The following is an 11,510-nucleotide window of genomic DNA, read 5'->3' as shown; positions in this document are numbered from 1 at the left end:
ACACACACACACACACACACACACACACACACACAGATAATTTACATATAACATTGAGGGAGTTGAGTTTTAATATTATTGATTAACAAGATCCCTGTGTTTTCCAGCTTGATGTAATATATAACAATCAGACAACTCCAATCAAGTCAACATAACCCATAGTTATGATTGAGTAGTTGCAACAGACACTGATTGCTTTCAATATACAAAATTATAAACTGGCTATTGTATTGTGGTTTTGGTAGGGATGTGTAGTGAATGTCGACACGTTTGAGGCACCGACTAAATTGTGTATCGAGCATGGAAAAATGCCTCGTCGTTCAATACCAAAAGGAATGAATCTCATGAGCCAATAAGCATGCAGCAGGCTTGTACCAAGATCTAATAATGCTGCTGATTGGCTGCCTAACACAAGCACAGAGACGGCTCCGTGTGTGTGTGCCGTTGTGTTCTGAGAGGCTCGACTACAGTGTGCATCAGATAGGTGTAAATGTGCTGAAAAAACCCAAAAAGAAGTCTTGTACCATACTGTAATGTGTAATTTATTTTTTTATTTTATATTTAATAAAATCGTTCAGGAACCGGCATTGGAGTTATAGAATCTGTACCGGTATCAAAACATTATGAACGAGACCAGGCCCGAGGTTTAGGTGTTTGCTGAAACTTGCGACTAAAATGTAAAATGTCCTGTAACTACAACTTCAGTTTACCGTGGGGCCGTCTTCTCCAGAGTCCCCTTTGTCTCCTGGGCTTCCCGGTGGCCCTGCTGGTCCTCGCTCTCCTTGTCTACCAGGGGCTCCATGGTCTCCACGGAGACCAGCAGGACCCTCTTTCCCAGGGGGTCCAAGGGGTCCGGCTTCTCCAATTGGACCCTGGTATGAAGGGAATGTCTTTAGATAATGCAACAAGCACTTTCCAACATTTAAAGATACCAAGGCCTTCAAATACTATAAATATATGTACATACTATACACATCAGTACAGTAGATATATATATATATATATATATATAAACTACCAAGCAGTGGCATGACACCACAGCAGTGCTCATCGACCATGTATTCTTTTGTTTTCTTTAATTGTGTGACAAAAACAGTTAGGGAAAACAGTATAATGATTTTTTTTTTTTTTAATGCAACAATTTTTTAAATAATTTCTTTCCCCAGAATCAATATTTTTTGACCACTAATTCGCCTAAATATTTTCTGTTTATATGTGGTACCAACGATGACGAATGCATCCTATCCGTTCTCTTATGTTCTTCTTTACAAATGAAATAAATGTCAGACTGTCTGACATGTGATGTGTATTATTTTCAGAAAACAATTAGTTTTTATAAATATCTCATGAAATATTGTCTTTAGAAGAGTATCATTCAACCTTGTTTTTGTTAAAGAAGAAAAAAGACAATACTTAGTACTTCTAGAATCCTAATAAATGAAAGCACAACAAATCCAATCATAAACCATTTATCTTAAAAAAAAGTAATCAAATATGGAAAAAGCATATTGTCCCAGCCCTATTGACAGATGTTTCTTCCTGTGTCTCTAACTGTGTTTTTTGGTACAAACTCAGGCCAGTACTTACAGTGGGGCCGGGGGGGCCAACTCGTCCTGCAGATCCAGGGAAGCCAGTGGGGCCCTGGAAACACAATCATACCAGGTCCTCAGATACTGCTTCACAAGAACAGAATGCTGTGTTTGAAGGTAAGGTACCAGGTATTAAACTGTGTTAAGATGAATGGACCAATCAGGAGTGGCAGCTTCCTGTTCTCTACTCCAGGTAATGTCACCTTATCGTTAGTCTGCGGTATTTATGAAATGACCTTACTGGTGCACCCTGCGTTCCTCTTCCGCCTTTCAGTCCAGCAACACCAGTCGGCCCCTACAAAAACAACACTGGATTAGAAACGCATTCATCACATATACAAAAGGTGAAAGCCCTGGAGGACTTACAGGACAGCCATGAGAAGTAGGAATGACTTCATTAAGACTTCCAAAGCGGACCAAATGAAGAGTATACACTGTAGACGTGGGGCTTCTGGGGCTCCCACCCTGAATGGTTCCCCAAAAGCTCCTAATCTTTTAGGCTTTAAATGAACTTTAACGTTCATTAACGTCATTTCCCCTCAGCCTCTCTGACTGGAGCGGAACATCAATGAAGCAAAGGTTTTATTACTGGAGTAATATCACCATTCATTCAGTTACTCTCCTAAAATGTAGGTGTCAAGATTAGTAATTCTACTCTACAACTTGTTACTGCGTAACTTAAAAACAGTACCATCAGACAATGTTGGCCTCTTTTTAAGAACCAGGAGTGTAAATGAGTCTGGTTTCAGATGATCAAGACAGTTGGAACTAGTAGAACTATCAGATACTAAGTAGGATAGGGTTTTCCCCCCCTTGAAAACCATCATGTATTTCCCAAACGATTTACAGATTTGTAAGCGTTCTATTATTAAACGTTAATTGTTAGTTATTAAAAATTATTAGCCTTGAAACTAGTGTAAATACCTCCCCAGGTCTGGGCTAAGCCCTGAAAGTTTCCAATATCTGATGTAAATGTTTTAATATAAAGTAGTAGCCTGCGTAATAATACATGAAAACTACTTTTTTTTTTACAGTAATCTCATGAGCATTATTCATCTTGTGTATTCACGTGTGGAACTCACCTGAGGTCCGTGAGCACCAGACAAGCCTTGAGGTCCTGGCGATCCAGCATCTCCTTTTTGGCCTGGTTCTCCAGGCTCTCCCTTGACTCCAGGTTGGCCATCAGGACCCTGTAAAATGTCGGTCATATTAGGAACACATTAAAACCAGTTGAATCTGTTTAGACCTTTACCTTACTTCTTCATACATCATATGATCATAGATCATTCATACATCATAACAAGCCATAATTCAAATTAAGGAAAAACACTACAACAATGTGACTGAACGACTACTTACAGGAGGGCCAGCAAATCCAACAGCACCGATTGGACCAGGGTCGCCTCTCGCTCCCTGTCATAAGAGAGAGATTATTACATTAAAGAGCTGTACACCTATTCTGTATCGCTACTATGGTCTTACTTCATGTAAGATCAGATACATTCATAATATATTATTAAGATATATGAGGCTTGATTGATCTTTGCCAAGACCTGAAACTAACACTCAACCACGAACCAAATGCAGTTGAATTCATCCATTGGCTGGTGAAACTGCCATGTATACCTGCCATGTTGGCAGGTAGCTAGTTTATATTCAATAATGTAACATCAATTCAACTTTCGGGGATTAATTTAATAATAATATTAATACCAAAAAAACTTTACACTGTTTATTGATCCCCAGTGGGGAAATGAACATTTACACTCAGTTTGTTGGTTATCATTACACACAGACCTGAAATACACACACATGCTAATGGTGAGATGTCAGAGTGGGGGGGTGCTGCAAGTGCTGGACCAGCACCCATGGCAGTTGGGGGGGGGGTTCAGTGCCTTGCTCAAGAGCACCTGGCAGTGCCCAGGAGGTGAACTGGCATCTTGCCAGCTCCCAGTCCACACTCTGTACTTTGGTCCGTATGGGGGCTTGAACTAGCAACCCTCCGGTTCCCAACCCAACCCCCTACAGACTGAGATACTACCGCCCCATTTAGCTCCGTTGCCTATGGAAATTCTGCCGAATGTCACTCATTAGGATAGCCGTTGCCTTGGGCTCTCTTTCTTTATTTCTTTCTTTCTTTCTTTCTGTTTAAACTGGACTTATAACTATTAACGGTTAACTTCAATCTCATTAATATAATGGTCACACTTCAATATCATTCATATTATGGTTACTTACTTTTGCTATTCTATTTAATTACAAATTGTTCAATTTAATTTCACGTCACTTACTTACATTGCAACATTTTTCGAACTATGTCCACCTCACTTTATCTGTCCAATCTGAGTTTTCTGTTGACAACTAAAACTACTTCTGAACGTACACATGTTCCACCAAAACAACTTCCATCCCGATGCTGTTTAGCAGCGGCACCGTGGCTCCGTCCGGCTCTTAGCACAGACCAAGACAATTGTGATTGAGTTAAACAAATGCCAGTAAACCAGAGCATGATTTTCTCCCATCCCAGAATGCTGTGTGGTTGAGGAAGGTCTGGCATGGCGAGACTAGCGGGTAGCCAATGAGAATCGATTCATTAGTGGTTTTTGACACTGTTGTTCTTTCACATTTCAACCAGAGTCCACCCTTTCCTCAAATTGGAGCTCAAAACAATGTGGCAGCTGATTTTGTTAATAACTCGACAGCACATACATTCTAAACAAGTTCAAAAATGTCGCTCGTCCATTTTCTGTATTTCACCTTAATGAAGCCTAAGAATAATGGTAAAAAGCCAGTGTGGCTAGTGGATTTAGAAACCTGCCACATGGGCTGGTGCCCAAAAAAGTAAAGTCTTTGCACTACTGCGGGATAATATCACCACAAACTTGCATGGTTTCCCTGAAAATGAAATTTTAAATTACTCACTGGTACTCCTCTGGATCCTGGGGGTCCATGTGGTCCTTTGGGTCCAGGTTCGCCCTGCATAGATGTTACAAGTTTACAAAAAATTTTCTTTTGCTGCAGCCACTTATTTTGCCTGCATAAATCCAGTTGTTTTTTTATGTTTGAATAGGAAATGAGAGCCAAAGACTGTCCTTCGCTGGAGGCTATAAGACACAGCCAAGGAAATCAAAGCAGAAAGATTAACAGCAGAACGTTGCTTTCCTAAAACACAACCTGTCATCACCTTAGCCCTTCCTGATGGGAATTACAGCCTCTTAATATGTGTCAGGAATAAAATAACGACATTACCTTTTCACCACTGGGTCCAGCGGATCCTAGCGGGCCAACGGGACCCGGGGCTCCCTGTTAACAGAAAACACATCTGGATCTCTGCTCACCACTGTTACCAGTGCCGTCAGCTCAGTGGACACAATTGCTGTGAACAAGCTGCGACAAGCCTCGAATGAACACTGCCCTGTAAAACTAATAATTATATGTAATTTCATGATTTTTCCAAAACACAAAAATATATATTTTTTAAATTACATTAAACACTGTGAATGTTCATGTCTCTTGTAAAAGAACATTAAAAACCTGAAACTGCAAATAACCATACTTACTATAATTTTCTATAGAATATAGAATATTTATCTTTTATTCAGTACATTAAACTTTTAATTTTTTATTGAAGTTTAATACTGCAAACACCTTTCTTAAATTAGACACAATTAGAGAAAATAAGTTTTCCTTCATTAAACCTAATTCAAATTACAGCGGTTCTCAAAGTGGGCCCTGAGGCCCCCCAGGGGTCCTGGAGCCGGTGCCAGGGGATCATTTATTTTCACTATTATTCCATCCATAAGTAACCCATTGACATAATGTATATTACTATTTAGGTCATGAGTTTCTTACCAGTGTAATGTAACTTCATTGTTCATGTGTGTGAGTGTTAGATATTTAACTTACTCGTGCACCGTCATTCCCAGCTGTACCTTCAGAGCCTTTTTCACCAAGCGCTCCCTACAAAAGACAGAAAAACAAGTGTAAGGCTCCTTTATTTTTATAGCTTATTAATGTATGCACCAAAAAAAAAGGTACGTACAATGGCTTTTGGCCACCATACACATTATTGTAGGCCCAGTTTAATGTGCAACTTCATTTTATACAATATATAATATACATACTTTCAATATATACAGTAAACTTTCAGTTAAGGGGTCCTCGGCCTAAAAGGTGTTAAAGCCCCCTGATGTAGACTACACTGCTGTAAAACATATATTTTATATAAAAACTGGCAGCAACAAAAAGCAAATGATGATGAACTTACTCTGTCCCCTTTAGGCCCAGAAGGGCCAGAGATACCCCTCTCTCCAGGCATTCCCTGAAGTCCTGGAGGACCCACGTCACCAAGCGTCCCAGGGGGACCAGGACTGCCCTTCAGGGACAGACACACACCAAGGTTAGCAGGCCCATTTCTAACAAACATTATTAAAACATGTACCACATTAAACAGGAACACCAAACACACTAACATTTATAGTTTCCATTTTAAACTTGTAATGTACAGTTTCAATAAAAAGGATGTGAACCCTGTTACCATTTTGCACAATATCTTGAAATTCATAATGATTTACAAGCTTTATCTACATAAACTACTGACGCAAAAACTATTGCATGTTTTAGTGTCTGCATGTGTTGATTGCATATCAACATTGGCCAGGGGGGATTTTAGACCATATCATTGTTTAATTATGTTGATATTTTAGGAATAGTAGTACAATACCTTTGGCCCATCTGGACCAGGTGCACCAGGGATACCTTTAGGTCCCTGCAGACCAGTTGAACCCAGCTCTCCTCTCTCCCCGGGAATACCTCGCTCTCCCTGGGGAAGAAAAAGCATCGGCATTCAGTTTGAGCTAATGCAACTTTACCAACCGCCTGAATCCTGAAAAAGTCCACCTACCCTTGGTCCTATTTGGCCCACGGTACCCAGCTCTCCAGGAATACCCTGAAGGAAACAAACAATGTTATTATTTATGTCTAAACCGAGTCCTGATCACTATCACGATCCTTGTGCGAAAAGACAGATGTTAGGACCAGACAGCAACATTAAAGATGGAACAGTACAGTGACATTAACGGGTTTCAGTCAGGGTCATTTAGCCCAAAGCTGCACTTAAAGCTTCCGTCACACTCACTTGGTCACCTGGTTTTCCAGGCTCTCCAGGAGGGCCTTGGTTTCCAGGCAAACCCTGCGAACACAAAGTCAGTCAAACATGACGATCCGAGCACAAGAACAACAAGAGTTCAGATCCTTTACTTCCATAAAAGTACTAACACCACACTGTAAAGTTCTCGTTCTGCATTGAAAACTTTAAAGGTGCTCTAAAGGGATGTTGGGTGACGTTACTTCTTAATGACGTTCAAAGTATTTTCGAACAAAATAAGACTATCTCGCCCCTGCTCATCCCGTTCCCCCCCCCCCCCCCCCCCCCCCCCATCTTGTTCTCGAGGGAACTACTAGAACTGTTGGGTGCTTGTAAATTCTGGAGTGTGGTCTAGACCTGCTCTATCTGTAAAGTGTCTTCAGATAACTCTTGTTATGAATTGATACTATAAATAAAATTGAATTGAATTGAAGTACAAAGTGGCATGAAAAGAAAAGACTCAAGTAAAGTACCTCAAATCCATACTTAATTACAGTAATTGAGTAAATGTACCTAGTTACATTCCACCAATGCTTGTCAGCACACTGGGACGCGTTTCTCACATCCACAGTCTTAGAGTCAGTTTGTCGGATGCATGTATTTTCCGTTTCCTTCCACTTCCTTTGTGTTGGCGTTCTAACCTCTGGTGGATTTCTGAGGACTATGGTTACCTGGTCATCAGATCTCTGCAGGGTAAATCCAGACAGCTAGCTAGACTATCTGTCCATCTGAGGACTATGGTTACCTGGTCCTCAGATCTCTGCAGGGTAAATCCAGACCGCTAGCTAGACTATCTGTCCAATCTGAGGACTATGGTTACCTGGTCCTCAGATCTCTGCAGGGTAAATCCAGACCACTAGCTAGACTATCTGTCCAATCTGAGGACTATGGTTACCTGGTCCTCAGATCTCTGCAGGGTAAATCCAGACAGCTAGCTAGACTATCTGTCCAATCAGAGTTTTCTCTAACACAACTATTTTGCAGCGGCTCTGTGCTGAGTTTAGCACTGCCCATGACGATTCTGATTGGTTTAAAGAAATGCCAATAAACTAGAGCATGTTTTCCTCCCGTCCCCGAATGCTGTGTGGAGTAGGCAGACCTTCCTTCAATGCGCTTTGGAAGAGGGTCTGGCAAAGTGAGACTAACCTTTCAGTAATGTTCTCACCTCTGACTACAATAAAAACATAAAAATAAAAACAGTTGCGCACCTGGAATCCATTTACACCTGGAGGTCCCTGCTCTCCTCTTTCTCCTGCGACACCCTTTGAGAGGAGAAAGTAATGACTCATTTGTGATAGCAATAAAAGAAAAAATGAAATGCATGCAACCAAAGAGGGATCGGACACTTACAGCTGGGCCAGGGGGGCCAGCAGGGCCAACTTCTCCATCTTTGCCAGGGGGACCCTGAAGACAAAGGAACAGTTACACATGTGGAGTGGAAGGATGTGCTCGGTATTCTAAAGGCTGTGCGAGGTTTATAGGAAACGAAAAAGTCCTACTGAAAGGATTCTGTGAAAAAAAGGTAAAACAATGCAGAACTTCCCACAAAGTGGCACTTGTTATAAAAAGCATTATTAATCATACAAACTGTAACAATAGATACAATATAAAATACATTAGTTAGAAAGTATGGCTAAGAAATTTGCAAATGTGCATGAAATGTGCATGCTAATGACAAAGCACAGTGCATTGCACATTTTTCAATTCATAAACAGTACTCACTCTTTGACCTGACACTCCTGCAGATCCTTGTTCCCCTGTTTTTCCTGGGTCACCCTTTGTGAGTGTAGCAAAAACAGGTTTTGTTTTAGAAACAGGAGATAAAAAGGATGACCTGACTGACAATGAATGCAAAGGGTTTGGAGTAATGCTGCAGGCTTACACTGAAGCCCTTAGGGCCCGGCCCTCCCATGATTCCTGCGGGCCCTCTGTTTCCAATAGACCCTGCGGGGCCTGGGCGACCATCTTCCCCTGGAGCCCCCTAAACAAAGAAAAACCCCACTTTGACTCAATCACATTTTGAATTTATCTTAAGCTGAAGGCTAACTCCAATGTCTAATTGTGAATGTAAAATTGAGCGCTGTAACCTACCAACGGTCCCGGCTTGCCCTCTGCTCCCTGCACTCCAGGGGTACCAGTAAGACCCTTTGATCAAGAGATACAAACAAACATGAGCAATGGAAATGTGTGGCACAGACAAATATAGAATATGTAATGATATAGTGGATCAAAACTGGAATGCAAAGGTCTTCAGTGTTACCCTTGCACCTGGTAGACCAGGTTCTCCGGTACGCCCAGGGTCTCCTACAGAAGCTTTGGGACCCGGTGGGCCAGATGTCCCACGATCTCCTTGAGCACCCTGTAGAAAGAAAAATCACAATAACTTGTTTAGTTGATTGAAACATGTGAGGGCCAAACAAAACACTTACTGCACAAACTGCTATATCAGCTACAATGATACTACAAACATATCCTGCCTCATATTTACTCTAATATAGAGTAGTATAGAATACTGTACCTTAGGTCCTGGCAGCCCATCAGCACCAGGGAATCCTCTGTTTCCAGGAGATCCCTGGAAAACAGATCAGGAGTTACAGTCTTTGCCATGTTCATGATTTTATTCTCACACAAAAGATGGGTTATAACAGTATATGAACAGATATATGAATGATGTACAGATGCTAAGGCGTTCCTATTCCACTGTTCCACCTAAACACAACGGGGACAAGCACTGGCTTTATTTTGTGCAGTCTCATTTGGAGGCCGCCCCCCCTACTGTTAGAAAAGTCCGTAGAAACATGACATATTAAAATGAAGGTATTTTCAGTAAGGATTTTTTCACAGGTGTAGTTCTGTATTGTGATGTTTTTTTGGATTAACAGAAATGTCTGTTAAAGGTACAGAGCATCTACTGTAAATCCAAAGAATTTTCTATATTTGGATTAAGACAAATGTCCGTAAACTTTACAGAAAAAGGTACTGGTCACTTTTTTGCCTTGACATTATGCGTTTTTCTCCAGATTTTTTTCTTACATTTGCAGACTCCATGCAGAAAGGACACAGCTACCTGGGATTCAAACCCAGGACCTTCTTGCTGTGCAGCAACGGTTCTGACCATTTGCCATTTTCCAGTCTTTTAGACACAAATTTACCAAAAGTGATTTGTTTGTCCTTACTTTTCCCCTAAATGGGTTTTTATTCCTTTCTCTCATATACTGTTCAGAGATTGACCCTGTCTCTAAAGAGCAGCTCTGTGACTGATCCATATTACAGTAGGAGGCAGAATGCCGACTCACTCTCTCTCCAACGGGACCAGGAGGGCCCACAGTGCCTGGGTCTCCACGTTGTCCTCGTTTTCCTTCTTCACCCTGAGGTCCAAGCACTCCCTGGGAGCCTGGCGGACCCTAGGGAGAGGACACACAAGCCACAAAATGCTATGAATCTAAGATTCACCTACTCCCTTAATAAGATTACGTGTCCTCATCTAAAAATGAATGTGGTTTTATTTAAGCATGAATGCATATTTCACTAAAATGTAAATCATATGTCTCAAAGAGCAGACTTAAAACTTTATTGTTATTGATATATGTAGTAGAATCTTACAGTTTCTCCTTTGGGTCCAGCCTCTCCTTTAAATCCTGCGACGCCAGCATCTCCCTGTAACGCAAAAATGCAAAAGGTTTAAGTCTCCTGCAAAGCAAGCAGTCGTGACAGTTTATTAAAAAGAGATTCCAGCAATAAAAAAATGTAAAGCAAATTTACCAGGGATCCTTTGATACCAGGCTGACCAGTGCTCCCCTGAGGTCCTGGTGGTCCTTGGGGTCCAGCATGGCCACCTGGACCTTGTGGACCAAGATTACCCTGGAAAGAGTAAGCCATGTTAAATGTGACATTTTTCTATCCTTATCATAAATAGTGAAAAAGATGTTTCAAAAAAACAACTGAACATACCACTGGTCCTTTGGTACCCGGGCCACCATCCGTACCCGCGGGGCCCTTTGAAACACAACATGTCTCCAGTCAGATCAGCAAAGCAGTGCACTTTCCATCAGAGACAACAATGTCCTTATGAGCAGTATGTGATGCATAGGTAAAGAAAGAAATGAACCTGGAGGCCAGTTGGTCCAGCTCTGCCCATATTACCAGTCTCTCCTCTCTGTCCCTGTGGGCCCTCTGGACCCCGGACTCCTGTGGGGCCTGGTTGTCCCTGTTGGAAGAAGATCACCAAGTACACTTACACAAGTGTTACCTTTGTTATTGCATGAAGACTTTTCAAATAGACCTTGTAATTTAAGAGATATTCTCCATTCCTCTTGGGCATGTCATGTCATATTTGAGCGGGGCCCTCTGCCAGAGGCATATGGCTTAATTAGTTGAAAGGGCTTATTAGCATTAGCATCTAGCCAAAGGAAGAATGTGTTACTGTTCTTACCTTCATCCCTGGGGTTCCTGGATATCCAGGTGGACCATTAAGACCCAAGGGACCCTGTTAATCCAACAACAATGACAGTTAGCAATAAATGATGAAAATATGCATTCACATGACACAAATGTAGAAATGTAGTCAATTAAATGTGTACAGTTTAAGGAGGTGACACGTGGTTCCCATCACATTTCCTACTCAGATCCAGCTCAAAGACCTAAGATCATTTTTACAGTTCATTGTCCGTCTGGTTTTATTTTCTAAAAAAGCTTGTAACATTAACCCTGTTGTCTACAGTCAATATATGAACATCATTTTTTTGCAGGACAAACTGGGTTATTAGAATATTTGG

General features: G+C 41.3%; 1 protein-coding gene across 1 annotated transcript in view; it reads right to left on the bottom strand.

Moving 5' to 3' along the window:
* The window catches only part of col5a2a (collagen, type V, alpha 2a), a 35,902-nt gene that overhangs the window by 9,695 nt on the left and 14,697 nt on the right, over positions 1–11,510 (bottom strand). Inside the window, exons 19-43 of the mRNA XM_032530371.1 lie at positions 11,168–11,221; positions 10,844–10,942; positions 10,687–10,731; positions 10,498–10,596; positions 10,339–10,392; positions 10,032–10,139; positions 9,254–9,307; positions 8,996–9,094; positions 8,827–8,880; positions 8,618–8,716; positions 8,458–8,511; positions 8,086–8,139; positions 7,944–7,997; positions 6,727–6,780; positions 6,493–6,537; positions 6,313–6,411; positions 5,857–5,964; positions 5,496–5,549; positions 4,839–4,892; positions 4,512–4,565; positions 2,949–3,002; positions 2,672–2,779; positions 1,831–1,884; positions 1,588–1,641; positions 711–872 (exon numbers count right to left, since the gene is read on the bottom strand). Of these exons, the coding sequence (XP_032386262.1) occupies positions 711–872; positions 1,588–1,641; positions 1,831–1,884; positions 2,672–2,779; positions 2,949–3,002; positions 4,512–4,565; positions 4,839–4,892; positions 5,496–5,549; positions 5,857–5,964; positions 6,313–6,411; positions 6,493–6,537; positions 6,727–6,780; positions 7,944–7,997; positions 8,086–8,139; positions 8,458–8,511; positions 8,618–8,716; positions 8,827–8,880; positions 8,996–9,094; positions 9,254–9,307; positions 10,032–10,139; positions 10,339–10,392; positions 10,498–10,596; positions 10,687–10,731; positions 10,844–10,942; positions 11,168–11,221 (1,827 nt within the window). The remainder of the gene's footprint in view (positions 1–710; positions 873–1,587; positions 1,642–1,830; positions 1,885–2,671; positions 2,780–2,948; positions 3,003–4,511; positions 4,566–4,838; positions 4,893–5,495; positions 5,550–5,856; positions 5,965–6,312; positions 6,412–6,492; positions 6,538–6,726; positions 6,781–7,943; positions 7,998–8,085; positions 8,140–8,457; positions 8,512–8,617; positions 8,717–8,826; positions 8,881–8,995; positions 9,095–9,253; positions 9,308–10,031; positions 10,140–10,338; positions 10,393–10,497; positions 10,597–10,686; positions 10,732–10,843; positions 10,943–11,167; positions 11,222–11,510) is intronic.

This window comes from Etheostoma spectabile, chromosome 11, assembly GCF_008692095.1.
Source record: "Etheostoma spectabile isolate EspeVRDwgs_2016 chromosome 11, UIUC_Espe_1.0, whole genome shotgun sequence".
In the NCBI taxonomy this organism is placed as follows: Eukaryota; Metazoa; Chordata; class Actinopteri; order Perciformes; family Percidae; genus Etheostoma; species Etheostoma spectabile.
This window is presented reverse-complemented; position numbering and strand designations above follow the sequence as displayed.